This window comes from Ascaphus truei, chromosome 3 (genome assembly GCF_040206685.1).
Source record: "Ascaphus truei isolate aAscTru1 chromosome 3, aAscTru1.hap1, whole genome shotgun sequence".
Classification (NCBI taxonomy): domain Eukaryota; kingdom Metazoa; phylum Chordata; class Amphibia; order Anura; family Ascaphidae; genus Ascaphus; species Ascaphus truei.
This window is the reverse complement of record NC_134485.1, coordinates 183,950,572-183,974,381: the sequence shown is the minus strand read 5'-3', so window position 1 is coordinate 183,974,381 and position 23,810 is coordinate 183,950,572. Positions and strand designations below refer to the sequence as shown.

The following is a 23,810-nucleotide window of genomic DNA, read 5'->3' as shown; positions in this document are numbered from 1 at the left end:
TACCTGTATCCCGTCGCCCCCCTGTGTCCCGTGTTACCTGTACCCCGTCGCTCCCCTGTGTCCCGTGTTACCTGTACCCCGTCGCCCCCGTGTCCCGTGTTACCTGTACCCCGTCGCTCCCCTGTGTCCGTGTTACCTGTACCCCGTCGCCCCCCTGTGTCCCGTGTTACCTGTACCCCGTCGCTCCCCTGTGTCCCGTGTTACCTGTACCCCGTCGCTCCCCTGTGTCCCGTGTTACCTGTACCCCGTCGCCCCCCTGTGTCCCGTGTTACCTGTACCCCGTCGCTCCCCTGTGTCCCGTGTTACCTGTACCCCGTCGCTCCCCTGTGTCCCGTGTTACCTGTACCCCGTCCCTCCCCTGTGTCCCGTGTTACCTGTACCCCGTCGCTCCCCTGTGTCCCGTGTTACCTGTACCCCGTCGCCCCCCTGTGTCCCGTGTTACCTGTACCCCGTCGCTCCCCTGTGTCCGTGTTACCTGTACCCCGTCGCTCCCCTGTGTCCGTGTTACCTGTACCCCGTCGCCCCCCTGTGTCCCGTGTTACCTGTACCCCGTCGCCCCCCTGTGTCCCGTGTTACCTGTACCCCGTCGCTCCCCTGTGTCCCGTGTTACCTGTACCCCGTCGCTCCCCTGTGTCCCGTGTTACCTGTACCCCGTCGCTCCCCTGTGTCCCGTGTTACCTGTACCCCGTCGCTCCCCTGTGTCCCGTGTTACCTGTACCCCGTCGCCCCCCTGTGTCCGTGTTACCTGTACCCCGTCGCCCCCCTGTGTCCCGTGTTACCTGTACCCCGTCGCCCCCTGTGTCCCGTGTTACCTGTACCCCGTCGCTCCCCTGTGTCCCGTGTTACCTGTACCCCGTCGCCCCCGTGTCACCTGTACCCCGTCGCTCCCCTGTGTCCCGTGTTACCTGTACCCCGTCGCCCCCCTGTGTCCCGTGTTACCTGTACCCCGTCGCCCCCCTGTGTCCCGTGTTACCTGTACCCCGTCGCTCCCCTGTGTCCCGTGTTACCTGTACCCCGTCGCCCCCCTGTGTCCCGTGTTACCTGTACCCCGTCGCCCCCCTGTGTCCCGTGTTACCTGTACCCCGTCGCTCCCCTGTGTCCCGTGTTACCTGTACCCCGTCGCTCCCCTGTGTCCGTGTTACCTGTACCCCGTCGCCCCCCTGTGTCCCGTGTTACCTGTACCCCGTCGCTCCCCTGTGTCCCGTGTTACCTGTACCCCGTCGCTCCCCTGTGTCCCGTGTTACCTGTACCCCGTCGCTCCCCTGTGTCCGTGTTACCTGTACCCCGTCGCTCCCCTGTGTCCCGTGTTACCTGTACCCCGTCGCTCCCTTGTCCCCCATTACCTGTGGGGCCTCGGGGGTATCCAGTATGAGGTCGGGGAGGTCACTCAGTATCCTGTCGAAGGCTCGGCCGATGTCGTCTTCCGTCACCACCTTTCCCACGAGGTCAGACAGGAGGCGCGAGGTCAGCTCCCGATGACTGGCTTTCCCCTCCAGGGACAGGGACACGGCCACACGTGCCACCCCCGGTGTCTGACGCCCCAAATTCAGCTCCTTCAGCAGGGCCTGAGGGGGGTAACAGCCAACACGTCAGTATCAGAAAGATATCACCTGCAAACCCAAGCACCGAGGGACCAGCCTCACGTCAACATATTCATCCACCCACTGCCACAGAGGCGTGTAACCCCCTCCAGTGTGCGTGTGCGACTACGCATTACTGATTGGCCTGTAGTCCTTGAGGTCTGTGTCCCCTCTCTTGTGGGTGGGGATAGCGTTGGCATTACTGATTGACCTGTAGTCCTTGAGGTCTGTGTCCCGTCCCTTGTGGGTGGGGATAGCGTTGGCATTACTGATTGACCTGTAGTCCTTGAGGTCTGTGTCCCCTCTCTTTTGGGTGGGATAACGTTGGCATTACTGATTGGCCTGTAGTCCTTGAGGTCTGTGTCCCGTCCCTTGTGGGTGGGATAACGTTGGCATTACTGATTGGCCTGTAGTCCTTGAGGTCTGTGTCCCGTCCCTTGTGGGTGGGATAACGTTGGCATTACTGATTGGCCTGTAGTCCTTGATGTCTTTGTCCCCTCTCTTGTGGGTGGGATAACGTTGGCATTACTGATTGGCCTGTAGTCCTTGAGGTCTGTGTCCCGTCCCTTGTGGGTGGGGATAGCGTTGGCATTACTGATTGGCCTGTAGTCCTTGAGGTCTGTGTCCCCTCTCTTGTGGGTGGGGATAGCGTTGGCATTACTGATTGGCCTGTAGTCCTTGAGGTCTGTGTCCCCTCCCTTGTGGGTGGGGATAACGTTGGCGTTACTGATTGGCCTTTAGTCCTTGAGGTCTTTGTCCCCTCTCTTGTGGGTGGGGATAGCGTTGGCATTACTGATTGGCCTGTAGTCCTTGAGGTCTGTGTCCCCTCTCTTGTGGGTGAGGATAACGTTGGCGTTACTGATTGGCCTGTAGTCCTTGAGGTCTGTGTCCCCTCTCTTGTGGGTGAGGATAACGTTGGCGTTACTGATTGGCCTGTAGTCCTTGAGGTCTTTGTCCCCTCTCTTGTGGGTGGGGATAGCGTTGGCATTACTGATTGGTCTGTAGTCCTTGAGGTCTGTGTCCCCTCTCTTGTGGGTGGGATAGCGTTGGCATTACTGATTGGCCTGTAGTCCTTGAGGTCTGTGTCCCCTCTCTTGTGGGTGGGATAGCGTTGGCATTACTGATTGGTCTGTAGTCCTTGAGGTCTGTGTCCCCTCTCTTGTGGGTGGGATAGCGTTGGCATTACTGATTGGCCTGTAGTCCTTGAGGTCTGTGTCCCCTCTCTTGTGGGTGGGATAGCGTTGGCGTTACTGATTGGCCTGTAGTCCTTGAGGTCTGTGTCCCCTCTCTTGTGGGTGGGGATAGCATTGGCATTACTGATTGGTCTGTAGTCCTTGAGGTCTGTGTCCCCTCTCTTGTGGGTGGGATAGCGTTGGCGTTACTGATTGGTCTGTAGTCCTTGAGGTCTGTGTCCCCTCTCTTGTGGGTGGGATAGCGTTGGCATTACTGATTGGCCTGTAGTCCTTGAGGTCTGTGTCCCCTCTCTTGTGGGTGGGGATAGCGTTGGCATTACTGATTGGCCTGTAGTCCTTGAGGTCTGTGCCCCGTCTCTTGTGGGTGGGGATAGCGTTGGCATTACTGATTGTCCTTGAGGTCTGTCCCCTCCCTTGTGGGTGGGATAGCGTTGGCATTACTGATTGGCCTATAGTCCTTGAGGTCTGTCCCCTCTCTTGTGGGTGGGATAGCGTTGGCATTACTGATTGGCCTGTAGTCCTTGAGGTCTGTGTCCCCTCTCTTGTGGGTGGGATAGCGTTGGCATTACTGATTGTCCTGTAGTCCTTGAGGTCTGTGCCCCCTCTCTTGTGGGTGGGATAGCGTTGGCATTACTGATTGGCCTGTAGTCCTTGAGGTCTGTGTCCCCTCCCTTGTGGGTGGGATAGCGTTGGTGTTACTGATTGGCCTGTAGTCCTTGAGGTCTGTGTCCCCTCTCTTGTGGGTGGGGATAACGTTGGCATTACTGATTGGCCTGTAGTCCTTGAGGTCTGTGTCCCCTCCCTTGTGGGTGGGGATAGCGTTGGCGTTACTGATTGGCCTGTAGTCCTTGAGGTCTGTGTCCCCTCTCTTGTGGGTGGGATAACGTTGGTGTTACTGATTGGCCTGTAGTCCTTGAGGTCTGTGTCCCCTCTCTTTTGGGTGGGGATAGCGTTGGTGTTACTGATTGGCCTGTAGTCCTTGAGGTCTGTGTCCCCTCTCTTGTGGGTGGGATAACGTTGGTGTTACTGATTGGCCTGTAGTCCTTGAGGTCTGTGTCCCGTCCCTTGTGGGTGGGGATAACGTTGGTGTTACTGATTGGCCTGTAGTCCTTGAGGTCTGTGTCCCCTCTCTTGTGGGTGGGATAACGTTGGTGTTACTGATTGGCCTGTAGTCCTTGAGGTCTGTGTCCCCTCTCTTGTGGATGGGGATAGCGTTGGCATTACTGATTGGCCTGTAGTCCTTGAGGTCTGTGTCCCCTCTCTTGTGGGTGGGGATAGCGTTGGCATTACTGATTGGCCTGTAGTCCTTGAGGTCTGTGTCCCCTCTCTTGTGGGTGGGGATAGCGTTGGTGTTACTGATTGGCCTGTAGTCCTTGAGGTCTGTGTCCCCTCTCTTGTGGGTGGGATAACGTTGGCATTACTGATTGGCCTGTAGTCCTTGAGGTCTGTGTCCCCTCTCTTGTGGGTGGGGATAGCGTTGGCATTACTGATTGGCCTGGAGTCCTTGAGGTCTGTTTCGCCTCTCTTGTGGGTGGGGATAGCGTTGGCATTACCGATTGGCCTGTAGTCCTTGAGGTCTGTGTCCCCACTCTTGTGGGTGGGGGTAACGTTGGCATTACTGATTGGCCTGTAGTCCTTGAGGTCTGTGTCGCCTCTCTTGTGGTGGGGATAGCGTTGGCATTACTGATTGGCCTGTAGTCCTTGAGGTCTGTGTCCCCTCTCTTGTGGGTGGGGGTAATGTTGGCATTACTGATTGGCCTGTAGTCCTTGAGGTCTGTGTCGCCTCTCTTGTGGTGGGGATAGCGTTGGCATTACTGATTGGCCTGTAGTCCTTAAGGTCTGTGTCCCCTCTCTTGTGGGTGGGGATAGCGTTGGTGTTACTGATTGGCCTGTAGTCCTTGAGGTCTGTGCCCCCTCTCTTGTGGGTGGGGGTAACATTGGCATTACTGATTGACCTGTAGTCCTTGAGGTCTGTGTCCCCTCTCTTGTGGGTGGGGATAACGTTGGTGTTACTGATTGGCCTGTAGTCCTTGAGGTCTGTGTCCCCACTCTTGTGGGTGGGGATAGCGTTGGCATTACTGATTGGCCTGTAGTCCTTGAGGTCTGTGTCCCGTCCCTTGTGGGTGGGATAACGTTGGCATTACTGATTGGCCTGTAGTCCTTGAGGTCTGTGTCCCCTCTCTTGTGGGTGGGGATAACGTTGGCATTACTGATTGGCCTGTAGTCCTTGAGGTCTGTGTCCCCTCTCTTGTGGGTGGGGATAGTGTTGGCATTACTGATTGTCCTGTAGTCCTTGAGGTCTGTGTCCCCTCTCTTGTGGGTGGGATAACGTTGGTGTTACTGATTGGCCTGTAGTCCTTGAGGTCTGTGTCCTCTCTCTTTTGGGTGGGGATAGCGTTGGTGTTACTGATTGGCCTGTAGTCCTTGAGGTCTGTGTCCCCTCTCTTGTGGGTGGGATAACGTTGGTGTTACTGATTGGCCTGTAGTCCTTGAGGTCTGTGTCCCGTCCCTTGTGGGTGGGGATAACGTTGGTGTTACTGATTGGCCTGTAGTCCTTGAGGTCTGTGTCCCCTCTCTTGTGGGTGGGGATAGCGTTGGTGTTACTGATTGGCCTGTAGTCCTTGAGGTCTGTGTCCCCTCTCTTGTGGGTGGGATAACGTTGGTGTTACTGATTGGCCTGTAGTCCTTGAGGTCTGTGTCCCCTCTCTTGTGGATGGGGATAGCATTGGCATTACTGATTGGCCTGTAGTCCTTGAGGTCTGTGTCCCCTCTCTTGTGGGTGGGGATAGCGTTGGCATTACTGATTGGCCTGTAGTCCTTGAGGTCTGTGTCCCCTCTCTTGTGGGTGGGGATAGCGTTGGTGTTACTGATTGGCCTGTAGTCCTTGAGGTCTGTGTCCCCTCTCTTGTGGGTGGGATTAGCATTGGTGTTACTGATTGGCCTGTAGTCCTTGAGGTCTGTGCCCCCTCTCTTGTGGGTGGGGGTAACATTGGCATTACTGATTGACCTGTAGTCCTTGAGGTCTGTGTCCCCTCTCTTGTGGTTGGGGATAGCGTTGGTGTTACTGATTGGCCTGTAGTCCTTGAGGTCTGTGCCCCCTCCCTTGTGGGTGGGATAGCGTTGGCATTACTGATTGGCCTGTAGACCTTGAGGTCTGTGTCCCCACTCTTGTGGGTGGGGGTAACGTTGGCATTACTGATTGGCCTGTAGTCCTTGAGGTCTGTGTCCCCTCTCTTGTGGGTGGGGATAACGTTGGCATTACTGATTGGCCTGTAGTCCTTGAGGTCTGTGTCCCGTCTCTTGTGGGTGGGGATAGCGTTGGCATTACTGATTGGCCTGTAGTCCTTGAGGTCTGTGTCCCCTCTCTTGTGGGTGGGGATAGCGTTGGTGTTACTGATTGGCCTGTAGTCCTTGAGGTTTGTGCCCCCTCTCTTGTGGGTAGGGGTAACATTGGCATTACTGATTGACCTGTAGTCCTTGAGGTCTGTGTCCCCTCTCTTGTGGTTGGGGATAGCGTTGGTGTTACTGATTGGCCTGTAGTCCCTGAGGTCTGTGCCCCCTCCCTTGTGGGTGGGATAGCGTTGGCATTACTGATTGGCCTGTAGTCCTTGAGGTCTGTGTCCCCTCTCTTGTGGGTGGGGATAGCGTTGGCATTACTGATTGGCCTCTATTCCTTGAGGTCTGTGTCCCCTCTCTTGTGGGTGGGATAGCGTTGGCATTACTGATTGGCCTGTATTCCTTGAGGTCCGTGTCCCCTCTCGTGGGTGGGGATAGCGTTGGCATTACTGATTGGCCTGTAGTCCTTGAGATCTGTGTCCCCTCTTGTGATGGGGAGGGGTGCCAAGCGTGTAATAAAGGGGTTACCCCCATTAGACACCCCCTTCCACCGTCTGGGAGGTGAGGGGATAACCAGAAATGTACCGTAAATACATATGTTCCCCTGCTTCACAATGAAAAGGTACGTCCCTTGGTTATCCTATTCCCACATTTAGAGGGAATGTATTAATGTATTTTTATTCCCTTGCCTCAGGGCAAAACTGTTTTATTTGCTAGATGTGGATATTGGTACAATTAGTGGAGTTTGTACCTTTACAGTGTATGCAACAACCACATACACTGGGATCCAGGTGGGAGGGAAAGGGTTAATTTTAATTTTGTGATTATAGCCCTTTGTTCCATTTTCCCGCCTTTGCAGGCTCCATTTTGCAGTCTCTCCATAGGTCGCCATTGCAGCTCAATGCAACCGTATGGAGATTCCGGCGATTTGGGCCCGTTTCCGTAGAAGACCTGCAGGTGGCGCTCGAGAGGAGGAGCGGCGGTTCCCCATTGTAAGTCAATGGAGCCATTCATTTCAATGGGGATTCCTCGACGCCGACCTCCAGGAACGGGTTGGCAGCCATCCAAACCGCAAGAGCGGATACAATGTCTGAAAGAGAGCTTTCGATCACTCCAGGTCAAGTTCAAATTCAATTGGCGTGGGAAACTTTTGTTCTAGGACACCCAAGAATAAAATTCTTTTTGCCCCTAGATGTTAGGAACCCCCTCACTTGACCCCAACAGGGTCCGACAAGTAATGGCGGCGAGAAAGGGTCGCGCTGGCCAGGAGGGTCCTACCATAGACCGTAATGGCGGAGAAAGCCGCGTGGCTTTCAAACACTAAGTGTGAAACAGGGTAAACTGGAAACCCATAACTCCGGTTCCATGGGGACCAGGGGGTTGGAATTTGGCAAAAATGTACACACTGCTCCGGCATGACTACATGGCAATTTCCAGCCCTCTCCCCTCAACCGGACGGAGTAGGGTTAACTGTTAAAAAGTGTGTGTTTCCCATTAACTTCAATGGTGGCGGAGGTCCCATTGAATCCTATGGCGGCGCCGGCCCATGCATATCCTATGGAGGCATCGGCCCTATTGATTCTATTGGAAGAAACCCGCGAGTAAAAAACAGCTAAGTCAGAATGTGCAGAAACATGAAACCCATAACTCCGGTTCTGTTCAACCTAGAGGACTGAGATTCGGCCACCATATAGCCACCTAGTTCCGGCAGGATTGCATGGCAAATACTACCCTCTCGGGGCAACTGAACAGAGTCAGGGTAATTGTAAATTTTGGGTTTCTGCCATTGACTTGTATTGCAGGAAAAAGACTCGTGTTCAAAAGTGCTTTTAAAACTGCAGTTGTGTAACTCCGGTCCAGTGGGTCTCAGCGAGCTGAAACTTGGCCACTATGGAGAGTCCCTTCCGGCATGAGTGTCTGGCAAGTTTCAGCCCGCTCAGTCCAGCCCAGCGAATTATTTTAATATGTGTAGATATTAAGATAGATATTATATTGTGGGTCTGGTATTCCTAAGTCCGGGAAAACCAGGGGCCATATGGTATGTTAATGCTCAGGGGGGAGACAAGTGGTCTACAATAAGCCCCCTGATCAAAGGCTCCCCCACCCTGCTTGTGTATGCTAGAACAAAGCAGAGCAAAACGTGGTTACTTGTGATAAGTGTTGTGTTACACACCTTGGGACAAAGCTGGTCCTGTCCCAGGCAGACTTGAGGCGACTAGCCTTTTGGGAGGGGGCTAGGGAAATGAGCCCCTGATTAGAATAATGCCACCCAGTGGGCAGGTATTACTTTTCCTCTCAAGTGAGGTGGCAAGGAGGGATTGGGTGCAGATAATTGTCATCCAATGTCTTGCACTCAATGCCAGGGTATGGGACTGGAATCCCATATAAACCACTGTAAACCCCATACCCAGTGTCTTTCTCGATGTCTTCATTTGTGTATTGCTGAATGAATTGCCAATCCTGTACCTGATTGCTTCATTGTCCAACCGCTTAAGTAAGTGTCTATTTCTTGTCTGTTATTTGTATCATCTTTTGTGTTCACCTTCTTTAAGGAATAAACTATATTTATTATATCTAAGTCGTGTTCAATTCAATCCAGAGATTTTGCGTATATTATAACCTGTACGAAGCTACCGTCACACCTCTCGTGGGTGGGGATAGCGTTGGCATTACTGATTGGCCTGTAGTCCTTGAGGTCTGTGTCCCGTCTCTTGTGGGTGGGAATAGCGTTGGTATTACTGATTGGCCTGTAGTCCTTGAGGTCTGTGTCCCGTCTCTTGTGGGTGGGGATAGCGTTGGCATTACTGATTGGCCTGTAGTCCTTGAGGTCTTTGTCCCCTCTCTTGTGGGTGAGGATAGCGTTGGCATTACTGATTGGCCTGTAGTCCTTGAGGTCTGTGTCCCCTCTCTTGTGGGTGAGGATAGCGTTGGCATTACTGATTGGCCTGTAGTCCTTGAGGTCTGTGTCCCCTCCCTTGTGGGTGAGGATAGCGTTGGCATTACTGATTGGCCTGTAGTCCTAAAGGTCTGTGTCCCCTCTCTTGTGGGTGAGGATAGCGTTGGCATTACTGATTGGCCTGTAGTCCTTGAGGTCTTTGTACCCTCTCTTGTGGGTGAGGATAGCGTTGGCATTACTGATTGGCCTGTAGTCCTTGAGGTCTGTGTCCCCTACCTTGTGGGTGGGGATAGCGTTGGCATTACTGATTGGCCTGTAGTCCTTGAGGTCTTTGTCCCCTCTCTTGTGGGTGGGGATAGCGTTGGCATTACTGATTGGCCTGTAGTCCTTGAGGTCTGTGTCCCGTCCCTTGTGGGTGAGGATAACATTGGCATTACTGATTGGCCTGTAGTCCTTGAGGTCTGTGTCCCTTATCTTGTGGGGGGGATAACAATGGCATTACTGATTGGCCTGTAGTCCTTGAGGTCTGTGCCCCCTCTCTTGTGGGTGGGGATAGCGTTGGCATTACTGATTGGCTAGTAGTCCTTGGCATTACTCCGTTGTACTGGAATTTTCCGTCCTTTGTGCCGCATGTAAAGAGTTTTACAGGATTGTCTCCGCTTCTTCTGACATTTCAGGTGTAATTCCCTCTTCCCCGGGCGCTTCCCATTCTGCGTGGATGTTATTCCCATTGCCACTTCTTCTGGGAGGACCCGTGGGACATCATTAGTAGTTTCTTCTTGCTCGTCTGCTGGATTATACCCTGTGTTATCTGTGTCCTCGTACCGAGGTAAGTATCTCAGGAAGCAGGGGGCCCCAGAGCTGAAATTAATGGGGTTCAGCACAGGAGACCCCCTGCACCAATCCCGGGTAAGAGAAAAAAAAAAAAAAAAGTTGCTTGCTTTGCCGCTGCTTCGTCTTCTTCTTCTAACGTCACTGAGGTCAAGAACGTCCCATTCCATCTCCTCTTCTAGCGTCACAGAGGCCAAGAACGTCCCATTCCATCTCCTCTTCTAACGTCACCAAAGCCAACAACGTCCCATTCCATCTCCTCTTCTAACGTCACCGAGGCCAACAACGTCCCATTCCATCTCCTCTTCTAACGTCACCAAAGCCAACAACGTCCCATTCCATCTCCTCTTCTAACGTCACCGAGGCCAAGAACGTCCCATTCCATCTCCTCTTCTAACGTCACCAAAGCCAACAACGTCCCATTCCATCTCTTCTTCTAACGTCGCCGAGGCCAACAACGTCCCATTCCATCTCCTCTTCCAACGTCACCAGGCCAAGAACGTCCCATTCCATCTCTTCTTCTAACGTCACCGAGGCCAACAACGTCCCATTCTATCTCCTCTTCTAACATCACCGAGGCCAACAACGTCCCATTCCATCTCCTCTTCCAACGTCACGGAGGCCAACAATGTCCCTTTCCATCTCTTCTTCTAACGTCACCGAGGCCAACAACATCCCATTCCATCTCCTCTTCCAACGTCACGGAGGCCAACAACGTCCCATTCCATCTCTTCTTCTAACGTCACAGAGGCCAACAACATCCCATTCCATCTCTCCTAACGTCACTGAGGCCAACAACATCCCATTCCATCTCTTCTTCTAACGTCACCGAGGCCAACAACGTCCCATTCCATCTCTTCTTCCAACGTCACCGAGGCCAACAACGTCCCATTCCATCTCCTCTTCTAACGTCACCGAGGCCAACAACGTTCTATTCCATCTCCTCTTCTAACGTCACCGAGGCCAACAACGTCCTATTCCATCTCCTCTTCTAACGTCACCGAGGCCAACAACGTCCCATTCCATCTCCTCTTCTAACGTCACCGAGGCCAACAACGTCCTATTCCATCTCTCCTAACGTCACAGAGGCCAACAACGTCCCATTCCATCTTCTCCCGTCCCCTCCCAGGTCCGGCCGTGCTGTGTTACTGGATAGAGCCCGGCAAGTGCAGGTAGCCAGGTTTAGGTTTGAATGACCCCTTTTGTTTAACCTCCGGGGATTGATTGCACCCTCTGCCTTCTCCCTGAGCACGGTCAAGATATCATATTGTCCCTGGGATACACACATAGACCCCTCCCTATATCTGTGTGTGTGTAGGTAAGAAGAAAAGAAATGATATATATTATAGATATACTCACTATAACCTCCCCGGTGTCTCCATGCTCAAAATATTCCAGCACCATCGGATGGACATTCTTCTGAAGCCCAACTTCATCTAGCTCCGGAACCACCTTCTGATATACTGTATCACCCTGTATATACACACACACGAACAGGTTATATATACATACACACACACCATCTGACACACTGTATCACCCTGTATATATATACACACACACACACACACACACACACACAAACAGGTTATATATACATAAACACCACCTGACACACTGTATCACCCCGTATATACACACACGTTATATATACATACACACCCTCTGATACACTGTATCACCCTGTATATACACACACAGAAACAGGTTATATATACATACACACCACCTGACACACTGTATCACCCCGTATATACACACACATTATATATACATACACACCCTCTGATACACTGTATCACCCTGTATATACACAAACAGGTTATATATACATACACACCACCTGACACACTGTATCACCCTGTATATACACACACGTTATATATACATACACACCCTCTGATACACTGTATCACCCTGTATATACACACACACAAACATGTTATATACACACACACACACACACATCACCCTGTATATACACACACACACCCTCTGATACACTGTATCACCCTGTATACATACATATACACACAGTTAGGTCCGTAAATAATTGGACACTGACACAATTTTCATAATTTTGGCTCTGTCCGCCACCACAATGGATTTCATATGAAACAACCGAGATGCAATAGAAGTGCAGACTTTCAGCTTTATATTCAAGGGGTTTGTCATGATAATGTCATGAGATATTGGGTATTGTTAATCCCTCTGGGGCTTAAGGGGTTAATGAGCTACAGTTTTAGTAAAATACAAATGTGTGTGGTGCCTTTTCAGAAATATCTGGGCTTCAAAAGGCTTGATTGAAGTTGGGTGTGAAAAGTACAGAGGGGGTTTGGTGTATGTTAACACCTAATTTGCAGGCCGAGTGTATATTGCTGGTAGAGACAGCTAGGCCCATGTCTGGGGCATTGGGTGTGAAATATAGCACCTGTGACAAACGTTCTCTACACAGGAGGCCCAGCTTCAAAGCATTTCTTGACAAGGGGTTTTATGGGGGCCAGGGGTGCGGCTACAGAAGGAGATATCAGAATGAGTGACCGTATTAAATATAAGAATATCATGAGATGTCCTCGGCTGAACATGCTAAAAATTGTGTGTGTCCGTGGAACCGAGTCGACAATAATGATTACAGACACGTGACGTCTAGCAAGTACTAAGAGACAGATATTAATATCTCTCTTAATTTTAGTATTACACGGTAATATTTAGTCTCATTGGGAGCGTCATGCGTGCCGGAATGTATTAATATGTCTCGCGTGCCAGTAAATATTACTGAACTGAAGTTATGAAGTTATTTAGATAGGAAAAGCAGTTTTTAAACGTCCTTGGGTGGGAGGAGTTTTACTCTGGGGTAAGACTGTCAACCTCACCACTGATTTATGACATGGGCTGGGTTTAGGTTGTGTTCAATGGGAAACAACTGTATTTAAGGCTGAGCAAGCATGGTTTAGATATCCACAGAGGAGTATTTTGAGACCAGATACGGGATATTTCAATGTTTCTTACCAGCGACCTCTCTGGGGAAAATCTATGTCATGTGGTGAAGTATAGACAGATGAAAGGATTGGGGTGCTCAAACCCGCAGCAACTCCATCCAATTACATGGGTGATTAAATATTAACCCTGGAGATACCAGTGGGAGTGGGTAGGTAAATATAGACTTGTAAGCATCACAATGACAACAGCCAAACTTAACTATAGCAGTCTTAACCAATAAGCCCCACTCACGTCACCTCCAGGGTTCCTCTGCCGGCGTGCAAGCCATGAAGGATCCAGAATCCAGATACATCCAGTAGAAAAAACGAATGGCGCACAGCCAGGGAGCCAGGTGTGGAATAAAAAACTTTTTCTTTTATTGCAGCATGGTCAGAGACAAATTCACCCCCTTGGGGGACACAGACAGGGACCTCCTACGCGTTTCGGACCAACGGGTCCTTTATCAAGGAGTATGGGATATGCTCAGAGTGGGCACCTTAAATACCTGGTTCTTAATAGGCAAATTACAAACATCTGTGTGAAATTATTTCGCGGGCCTACTGCGCATGCGCGTAACGTCATCCGGGGCGCCGCTCCAACAACCCTGAGGATTGTGGGTAAGAACCGCCCCCTGCCGTCGCTCGCGCATGCTCACAGCAGACCGCGAGGAAATCTGGTATTCCCTTACTCTCTGCCTCCGCTCCCGCCCATAGTGACGTCAACACGCTTCTCTGATTGGCTGAGGCACACCACTGCACCACCAATCGCTATGCTGGGCAGACGAGGCAGCTCCAATCGCGCAGAGTCCCGTGGGCATACACATAGGGTGCAGACAGAATGCAGAGAGAGGTTAGCTCTAATAAGATACACAATAAGAGCGGACTAATAAAGAGAAATGAATTAATACATGCTCATATTGACAATGGTGCACCTCCTAACAGCAAATCCCATATGTAAAAAGACATACAGTGGTGAGTACATAAACAGGATATATAATCCATATCAGCATAGTGCTGTCATAATTTACATGCATACATAAACATTATTAAAAACAATTTAAGACAATCAACAAGACTTTCTGTGTTATGTCTTATTTTTCAATGTCTCCAAGGGTGAAGAAGAATGAACTGTACTATTGTATATCATACATATCCTTTCAATATTTAATCTATCAATAATTCTCAGATAAAAACATGACAATTGCCCTGACTAAGAAGCTACAATTCTGATAAGAGGCAAAAAGCCACATAAGTTCTAAATCATAGGGGCTCCAACAGTTTTTCAGGGTCTAATGCATACTTGATGAAGTGGAATAATTACAGAAAATAGTGTTCAGAGAACAGTGTTGTGGCAGGATAATAATTCATATAATTTTATACTTTTGCATCTTAAAGCAATACTGTATGTTATTTTTACAGCAAAGTAGCAATGATGTAATTCTAAGATATTACTTATAGAACATTAAACCATTATTTTTTAAGGAAATGGCCCAGGTTCCATTCAACATTTAGACCGCAGGGTGTTATGGTCTGGAGCATAAATATCCAATATGCCTCCCTGCGGTCCAAAAGGTTGAGTAGGTCACCCCCTCTTTCTCTCAAAAAGATCTTTTCGATTCCTTGAACCTTTAACCCATTAATATTAAGGCATATTGTCATGTCTTTATCTGAGAATTATTGATAGATTAAATATTGATCTTATTAGAGCTAACCTCTCTCTGCATTCTGTCTGTACCCTATGTGTATGCCCACGGGACTCTGCGCGATTGGAGCTGCCTCGTCTGCCCAGCATAGCGATTGGTGGTGCAGTGGTGTGCCTCAGCCAATCAGAGAAGCGTGTTGACGTCACTATGGGCGGGAGCGGAGGCAGAGAGTAAGGGAATACCAGATTTCCTCGCGGTCCGCTGTGAGCATGCGCGAGCGACGGCGGGGGGGCGGTTCTTACCCACAATCCTCAGGGTTGTTGGAGCGGCGCCCCGGATGACGTCACGCGCATGCGCAGTAGACCCGCGAAATAATTTCACACAGATGTTTGTAATTTGCCTATTAAGAACCAGGTATTTAAGGTGCCCACTCTGAGCATATCCCATACTCCTTGATAAAGGACCCGTTGGTCCGAAACGCGTAGGAGGTCCCTGTCTGTGTCCCCCAAGGGGGTAAATTTGTCTCTCACCATGCTGCAATAAAAGAAATAGTTTTTTATTCCACACCTGGCTCCCTGGCTGTGCGCCATTCGTTTTTTCTATGTGGTGAAGTATAGATTTTCTTTTATGTTTATCATTTTATTTTAAGAAGCTGTTCTGCCTTATATTGTAATAACTGTATGTTTATTTGGTAATACCTTTTCTGTAATTCAAGCACTGTATTTTTATATATATTAAACCATTTAATAAGTAATGCTTTGGGCTCTGAATGAACTAATGCGCGCTCTGGAGAGAATAACTTACGAATTCAGGCACATGTTACTACAACTGATTGTGTGTTAGAGTGCATAGTGTTTCCTATAATAAACAGGGACCTGAGGCCCTGGCGGATATTTTAGTCTAAGATCTTTTATCATATCTGCATAACCTCAGGTGGTGGCAGTGGATGTTTATGATGTGCAATTGAGTAGGGGTTAATACTAACTCGCTGGTTCCTTGCAGAGGAGAAAGGGGGGTTGCTAGAGAAGCCTTTGTGTATTAACCCTGGTTGCATATCTAAAGTCACGTGCTCACTTGTGTGCTGTTCGTGGCGGTGGTATATTGGGACGGCTTGAGGAGAGATGCAACCCATTTGAGGGACCCCTGAGTGGGTGAAGAGTGGGGCAGCTTGCGAGTTGTGTATTGATCCTTGATCCTGTAAGAGGGGATACTGTCCATTTGACGGACCTTTGCGGAGGTGAAGAGTGGGTGCGCTTGCGAGCGTCGGTATTAACCCTTGTTCCGTATACAGGTCGCGTGCTAGCAGGGGGTCGTACGTGACAAATGGCGCATCCCGCAGCATATATCGCTTCTGCAGCTGCTTGCCTTGCTCTTTCTGCCGCACATCTCGCTGCGACGTGTTCTGAAGCTGATCTTTCTCTTCCCGCAGCACATCTCGCTGCGACGTGTTCTGAAGCTGATCTTTCTCTTCCTGCAGCACATCTCGCTGCGACGTGTTCTGAAGCTGATCTTTCTCTTCCCGCAGCACATCTCGCTGCGACGTGTTCTGAAGCTGATCTTTCTCTTCCCGCAGCACATCTCGCTGTGACGTGTTCTGAAGCTGATCTTTCTCCTCCCGCAGCACATCTCGCTGCGACGTGTTCTGAAGCTGATCTTTCTCTTCCCGCAGCACATCTCGCTGCGACGTGTTCTGAAGCTGATCTTTCTCTTCCCGCAGCACATCTCGCTGCGACGTGTTCTGAAGCTGATCTTTCTCTCTCAGCCTCACGCTCTTGGGACTGGGTGATGAGCTGTAACTGCATTCCTACTGGTCCCAGGCACTCGTGGGCGATATCCAGGACTACACCACACTCACTTCCACTGCGGTGGGCATCCTGGCGCAGTGTAGCATCTTGCCATCTGTCATCTTCCAGCAAGACTTGTACGCGCTCTTCTTTATCTTTACCCAGACCTTGGAGATCACGCTCCTCACACAGAGCCATCAGCGCCTCTTTTGTCTGGCGTCGGTATAAAGCCGCCATATTCACTACACTTTACTCAAAATAAAAAGATAGCAAAAGAAAAACAAGAGGGGGGCGTGGGGGGGACGAAACTGTCTGCTTGTATGTTTTATAAAAATAGCACTGAGTAATCGCTTTGGGGTACTGAGCTGTGATCTCTCGCAAGACTCACACAGGTCAGTCACTTTTTAATGTTTCGTTTATCCCGCAGGCATAAACGCAAACCACTAAAAAGCTCTGATATTATTATATTTAATACGGTCACTCATTCTGATATCTCCTTCTGTAGCCGCACCCCTGGCCCCCATAAAACCCCTTGTCAAGAAATGCTTTGAAGCTGGGACTAGTGTGTAGAGAACGTTTGTCACAGGTGCTATATTTCACACCCAATGCTCCAGACATGGGCCTAGCTGTCTCTACCAGCAATATACACTCGGCCTGCAAATTAGGTGTTAACATACACCAAACCCCCTCTGTACTTTTCACACCCAACTTCAATCAAGCATTTTGAAGCCCAGATATTTCTGAAAAGACACCACACAGAGAGTTCCAGTGACGTCAGGAGAGAATGGCGGTTTGAGAGACGAGCTCCAGAGCCCATCCAGAAGAAAAATAATAGCACAAGCACATACCAGGACAAAAACACACCAAAAGTTGAGAAACGTCTGGGTAAAGCTCCCAGGACGTAATCCTAAGGCATCTTTCCAGGTTGTAGGGTTTTGCTCTACCCCCCAAAGGAGGTGGTCGGCGCCCGAGGAGGGAAGAAGCCGCCATTGCACTGCGGAGAGGACCAACGGCAGGGTAGGCTTTCACAGGGTGAGCTGAGTCGACATCGCAGCGCTGCAGACCCCGCGGCCCCTCCTCCTTCCGGCGCATAATTAAAATAAATTAACATACACTATATATAACTAACCTACGGAGCAGGCTGGACTGCAGAGTTGTGGAGCACCACAGAGGGAGACCGCGGAGAAAACAAGCAGCAGTGTAAGATCTCACAAGATGAGCCGGATCACCATCACAGCGTTGCAGACCCCGCGGCCCCTCCTCCTTCCGGCGCATAATTAAAATAACATTAACATACACTATATATAACTAACCTACGGAGCAGGCTGGACTGCAGAGTTGTGGAGCACCACAGAGGGAGACCGCGGAGAAAACAAGCAGCAGTGTAAGATCTCACAAGATGAGCCGGATCACCATCACAGCGTTGCAGACCCCGCGGCCCCTCCTCCTTCCGGCGCATAATTAAATAAATAAACAATAAGATAATAAAACTATCCTAGATCTAAGACGGGAGGAAGGAACTCTGGGCCAACTCCACTTAAATAAAGTCCCTTCCTATCTGGTCGCAGGGCTGAGGAGGAGGAGGAACCACCATTTTGAGCTGCCCCAACCAGTGGTGGCCTGTATCTTTCCCCTGGTAGCTCCGTGGGGGGTGCTGGGGAGGAGCCTCGGGGCCTCGTTGACTCCAGCCTCCGGACTGAGAGGGGGGGGGGGGGGGAGTGTCAATAAATAAATAAATAAAAAAAATAAAAAATAAAAAAACACAACAGTAAAACAGTAACACCTTTAAAACACAAATTATTTACTTTAAAATACAGTGAACAGGAGCAAGGAGTGAAGATGTCAAATAAACATAAAAATAAAACGCCAAGTGTCTCCACATATTTTTCGCCGGGTCCGCGCCCGTCCCACCTCAATGAAGCCTCACAAGATGGCGGTTCCGAATGTATACCTGAAGAGCTCGCTGAGGTCACGGTGATAGAGGCGGATTGAGGGGGGAGATCAATCGAGAATACATGGAGGGGTTATTCTCCAGAATGAGAAGGGGGTTTCAGGAGGACCTAGCCTCAGCAATTAAAGAGGTGAGGTCGGAGCTGCACTCCCTTACAGAGCGCACAGATACGCTAGAACACAAGATAGAGGAGGTGGCAGGAGCACAATCCTCCATGGAAGATGATATGAGCCGGATGGGGTTCGAAATCAGAGCACTGAAGGATCAAATTGAAGACCAGGAAAATAGAGACAGGAGGCAAAACCTCCGTATCCGGAACGTTCCTGAAAATGTTTTAATGGAGGCCTTGGTGCCATATCTTAAGGATCTCTTTATAACAATAGCCCCAGAACTAGCTCAAAAGGTCATTGAAATAGATCGAGCACACAGGGCGCCTGGTCCAAAATCCCCGGATCCAGGGAGAATAAGAGATATCCTGGTAAGGTTCCACTCTTACACTGTTAAGGAGAAAATCCTAAATGCCAGCAGGCAAAAAAGTGACATAACTTTTCGAAGTGCCCAACTCCAGATCTTCAGTGACCTCTCCAGGGCCACGATAGAGCGCAGAAGGGAAATGCGTCCAATTACGGAAACGCTGAGGAGCCACAATATACGCTATCGTTGGGGCTTTCCCTTCAAGCTAATCGTATCCATCAATGGCAAATTCCACTCAATTACTTACCCAGAAGACGCACCACGCTTCCTTAAGGATATAGGCCTGCCCCCAACGGCGGTCGCAGAAGAGGAGCAGGAGGCGGATGTGGACTCGGTGCAAACGGGGAACAGGCGAGCATCTGTTCGAATTGCCTTCAGGAATAACTCCAGGCCTGGAGGCTGGCAGGGGAGGGGGGAGAGGTTTGGAGACCCCACGCTGCGTTGAATTGTGAATCCACGAACGACTAGGCGCCAAAATCCTACTAAAAGAATGAGAGTCCAACACATGAAGAAACCAGGTCTGGCGTATAGGAAGCAATGGTGGACAATGAGGGTCAATTTCGGGGTTGGGGTAATAGGCTGAATATTTTAAGTCACATATATGTTGAAGAGTTAATTACGTTTATAAGATGTTAATTTGTTTAAAGTTAAAAAAAAAAAAAGGGGAAAAACTGCAATCTGACCTTTGGTGTCCCCCCCTCCCCTACTTAGTAAGGATTGCACAGATGCCTCCTAGGACCTGGAGACAGGGGAAAATAATATGTATGCTAGAAAAAGTTAAAGTGCCTTTATTAACTAGTTTATGTACATAACTGGTAGAAATGAAGCACGAAAGGAGGGCTCGGAGTCCTCTCTCAGGGAGCCGCTGCGAGGGCGCACAGGAAGTTCTCCAAAGAGCAATAAGCTCTTACCTTCGGCCACTAGGGCACCGGAGGATCCAATGTTAGGGCTCTTTAAAAGCCCATCTGTTTCCTTTCCTATCTTCTCACTCTATCTCCTGTCCTCTACCCCTCTCCCTCCTTCCCTCCCCATCCCAGACCTAAGCTGCCTTGGGAAAGCGGCCGAGTCAAGGGTCTCCAATCCAACAGCCATGAAATGACTAATACAACAACATTAAAACTTATATCCATGAACGTGAAAGGTTTAAACTCAGTGGGGAAACGAAGATTAGCTCTGCAGGAACTGAATAAGCTCAAAGGAGATATCCTTTTCCTGCAAGAGACACATTTCAACTCTATTTCACCCCCCAACACTTTTAATAACACGTATCCTCAGGCGTACTACGCATCAAGCTGCAAGAAGAAGAGAGGAGTGGCCATTTTATTTCGTAGTAACACTCCTTTTGCGATAGATAAATCCGTTGCAGACCCGGAGGGAAGATATTTAATCCTATTGGGTTCTCTTTCAGGGGTGCCGATCACCATGGTGAACATCTATGCACCAAATGAAAACCAGGTTCCTTTCCTCGAGACAGTGTTGGAGATAGTAAGTAGACACAATCACACATCAGTAATACTTGCAGGTGATTTTAATATGATCAGTTCCCCGGAACATGATAGAGCCAATGCTCATGGCACAGTCCCACCCAAGACTACTATCCTTAATGCTAAGAAATTTAAGGAAATAATGAAAGATTTCCCACTGTTTGATATCTGGAGGTCCCAACACCAGGGACAGAGAGATTACTCCTTCTTCTCAACCCCACATCAGACCTACTCGAGGATTGACTATTTTCTAGGTACCAGGGATGTTCTCCAGGCGTCCTCCCAGTCGAATATTGGCTCAATTTCTTGGTCTGACCATGCCCCCATTGAAATGGAGCTCTCTTTGCCTTTTATAAAGAATTCCAGCTATAAATGGAAACTAAATGATTCCCTGTTAAATTCCCCAGAAATAGTGAGCACATTTACTCAAAAAATAGTAGAATATTTTGACCTAAACAAGGGGTCAGTCGAGTCTCCGATCACGCTGTGGGAAGCCCATAAGGCATCTATTCGAGGCTCTCTCATTTCTCTAGCGTCATATAAAAAGAAAAAAAAGCAAAAAGAATATAAAGAATTAATGGACAAGGTCCAGGCTCTGGAGACTCAACATAAATCCAAGCCTACTAAAAAAATATATAAGACCCTAGTTGAAACAAGGACTGAATTTAAAAGAGTCCAATTAGAGGAAGTAGAGCGGGCACTTCGTTGGACGAATCAACGTTACTACGATAAAGGAAACAAGGCAGACCGGTTATTGGCCAATAAATTAAGAGGTCAAAGGGTCAAAACCCAAATTACAGCAATCCGAACCAAATCTGGTCTCAAAACATTCAAAGAAAGCGAGATTGCCCAAGAATTCTCAGAATATTATACGAAACTCTATAATTTAAATCCCTCCCAAAATACTCAGTCCGGGTTGACGACCATCTCAAAGTACTTAGAGGAATGCAACCTTCCGGCCCTTCCAGAAAAAACTATCTCACAATTAAATGAGAAAATAACGCCCAAAGAACTATTTGAAGTAATAAAACAATTAAAAATAAATAAGACTCCAGGGCCAGACGGGTTCTCAAACCAATATTACAAGAAGTTTAAGGCCGTGCTGGCTCCGCACCTAGTAGAAGTTTTCAACGCATTTATGGGGGGTGAAGATGTCCCGGCCTCTATGTCAACAGCCAACCTGGCAATAATTCACAAAGAAGGTAGAGACCCACTGCAGTGTGGCAATTATAGGCCGATATCTCTTCTAAATTCTGATCTAAAAATATATAGTAAGATTTTAGCAAACAGACTAAACCCGATTCTTCCGAGCTTGATTCATAAAGACCAGGTTGGATTTATTTCGGGCAGACAAGCTTCAGATAATACTCTGAAAATAATAAACATTGTGGACCACGTGCATCTCTCAGGTACAAGAGCATTTTTGTTGAGCTTGGATGCCGAAAAAGCATTCGATAGAATTAGGTGGGACTTTTTAGACCAAACATTGATTAAATTCGGCTTCAGGGGCCCCTTCTTAGAGGGGATCAGAGCTCTGTACAAAAACCCAACAGCGGTTGTAAAACTCCCGGGAGGAGACTCAAGTCCCATAAAAATTACGAATGGTACAAGGCAGGGTTGTCCCTTGTCCCCACTTCTGTTTGCATTGTCGATTGAACCACTCGCGGCCACAATTAGAAATGACGATGATATAAAAGGGATTGTTATTGGAGCGCGAGAATACAAGATATCTCTTTTTGCAGATGATATCATTTTGTCATTGTCGTCCCCAATGACGACTCTGCCTAACCTCCAGTCACAGCTGGAAAAATTTGGTCGGGTATCAGGGTATAAAATTAACAGCGATAAATCTGAAGCCCTGAACCTATCACTTCTCGCCCCCGAGGTAAAACTATTGCAAATTAATTTTAGTTATAAATGGAGCCCTAACAACATTAAATACCTAGGGATCAGAATCGCAAATTCTTATGCTGCCTTATTTAAATATAATTTCCCCCCCTTATTTACAGAAATTAAAAAAAACCTACAGTGCTGGAACAAGTACCACATTTCATGGCTCGGAAGAGTGACATCTGTTAAGATGAACATCCTTCCCAGGCTACTGTACGTCTTCCAGACCCTCCCGGTCTGTGTTCCGCTGGCAGACCTTAAAAGCATTCAAAATAGTATTTTCCAATTTATCTGGAAGGACAAAAAGCCGCGAGTGGCTAGATCGGTAATGTTGGCACCACGGGAATGTGGAGGTCTGGGAGTACCAGATATAATTAATTATTATCAAGCGACCCACCTAAAACAAGCGATAGTTTGGAACAACGATCCAGTGTCTTGCGGCTGGTTGGAAATTGAGTCCTCCTGTGTCGCTCCCCTCTCACTCGGGGCAATACTTTGGTCCGGAGGGGGAGAGAAGATAATATCGGACAGAACAGGCCTGGGAGCAATGAGATGCACGTGGAAAATTTGGACAAAAACAAGAAATAAATATAAACTGACGTCTTCCCCCTCCATACTCACTCCCATTTTTGGTAACCCTGAATTCCCTCCGGGTTGTGTCCCAGGGAACCTTAAAGCATTTAGTTTGGCTAACATCAAATCAGCAAGAGATCTAATAGACAAAGGGACTCTTATTCCGTTACTTGATTTACAGGAGAAATGCCTCCCCATGAAACTCCCACTTTATGGTTATCTTCAGATCAGACACTTTCTCCTAACAATTTCCCAAACATCCAAATTTGAAGGTCCAACGTCTTTTGAAAAGATGTGTATGGTGGGCACATACCGGAAGGGTCTGATCTCAGAGATTTACGCGGGGCTAGCACGGTCCAGGAGTCCCGTCAACCACAATTATATGTTGAAATGGGCTGAAGACCTCAATCTTGATATAGACAGAGATGAATGGGAGGATATTTGGGAAGCAGCAGCCAAAACTTCTATTTGCACTACTACTAAGGAAAATATATATAAAATTCTATATCAATGGTACTTAATCCCGAGTAGGCTGAGCCGGATCTTCCCTGGCCTGTCTGACCTCTGTTGGAGGGGGTGCGGCCAGAGAGGAGATCTGGTGCATATATGGTGGACATGCCCAAAGATCCAGACTTTCTGGAATATGATATGCTCATTGGTTGAGGAGACGGTAGGAGTTGAGGTCCGGATGGACCCGCTGATATGCCTACTCGCGAAACCCATCGAAGATATCTCTGTCCCTCTTAAAAAACTGGCCTCGTTCATTCTGACTGCGGCTCGCTGCTCAATAGCAGCTAATTGGAAAAAGATTAAACCCCCTTCTAAGCAAATGGTCCTTCGCAAGGTAAGCGAGGTCAAGCTTATGGAATACCTATCGGCGCTCCTGAAACAGAATATAGTACAATATGAGAAAGTTTGGGCACAGTGGCCTTATAATTAAAGAGATTAAAAATGAGATATGGATGCTTCAGTTGGACTCTGCATTAGACCACTAACCCCTCTAAGGGGGAGTTCATGTCTACTCAGGGTCTTTTGACAAGGTGGAGGGGAGGACAACTACACCCCTTCCCTTAGCTCTCCCCGTTCCTATCCCCTCTCTCCCCCCTTCTTCTGTTCTTCTCTCTTCTCCCCCTCTCTCTCTCTGCCTATCCTTTACAGTACTAATATAAGGGGTTTGATCTAAGATCCTCCTAAAAC

The 23,810-nt window shown here is 48.9% G+C and overlaps 1 protein-coding gene across 1 annotated transcript in view; it reads right to left on the bottom strand.

Annotated features, from left to right (window-relative positions):
• LOC142490686 (uncharacterized) overlaps positions 1-23,810 on the bottom strand; it is a 55,115-nt gene that overhangs the window by 5,690 nt on the left and 25,615 nt on the right. Inside the window, exons 4-5 of the mRNA XM_075593106.1 lie at positions 11,196-11,309; positions 1,312-1,565 (exon numbers count right to left, since the gene is read on the bottom strand). Coding sequence (XP_075449221.1) covers positions 1,312-1,565; positions 11,196-11,309 — 368 coding nt within the window. The remainder of the gene's footprint in view (positions 1-1,311; positions 1,566-11,195; positions 11,310-23,810) is intronic.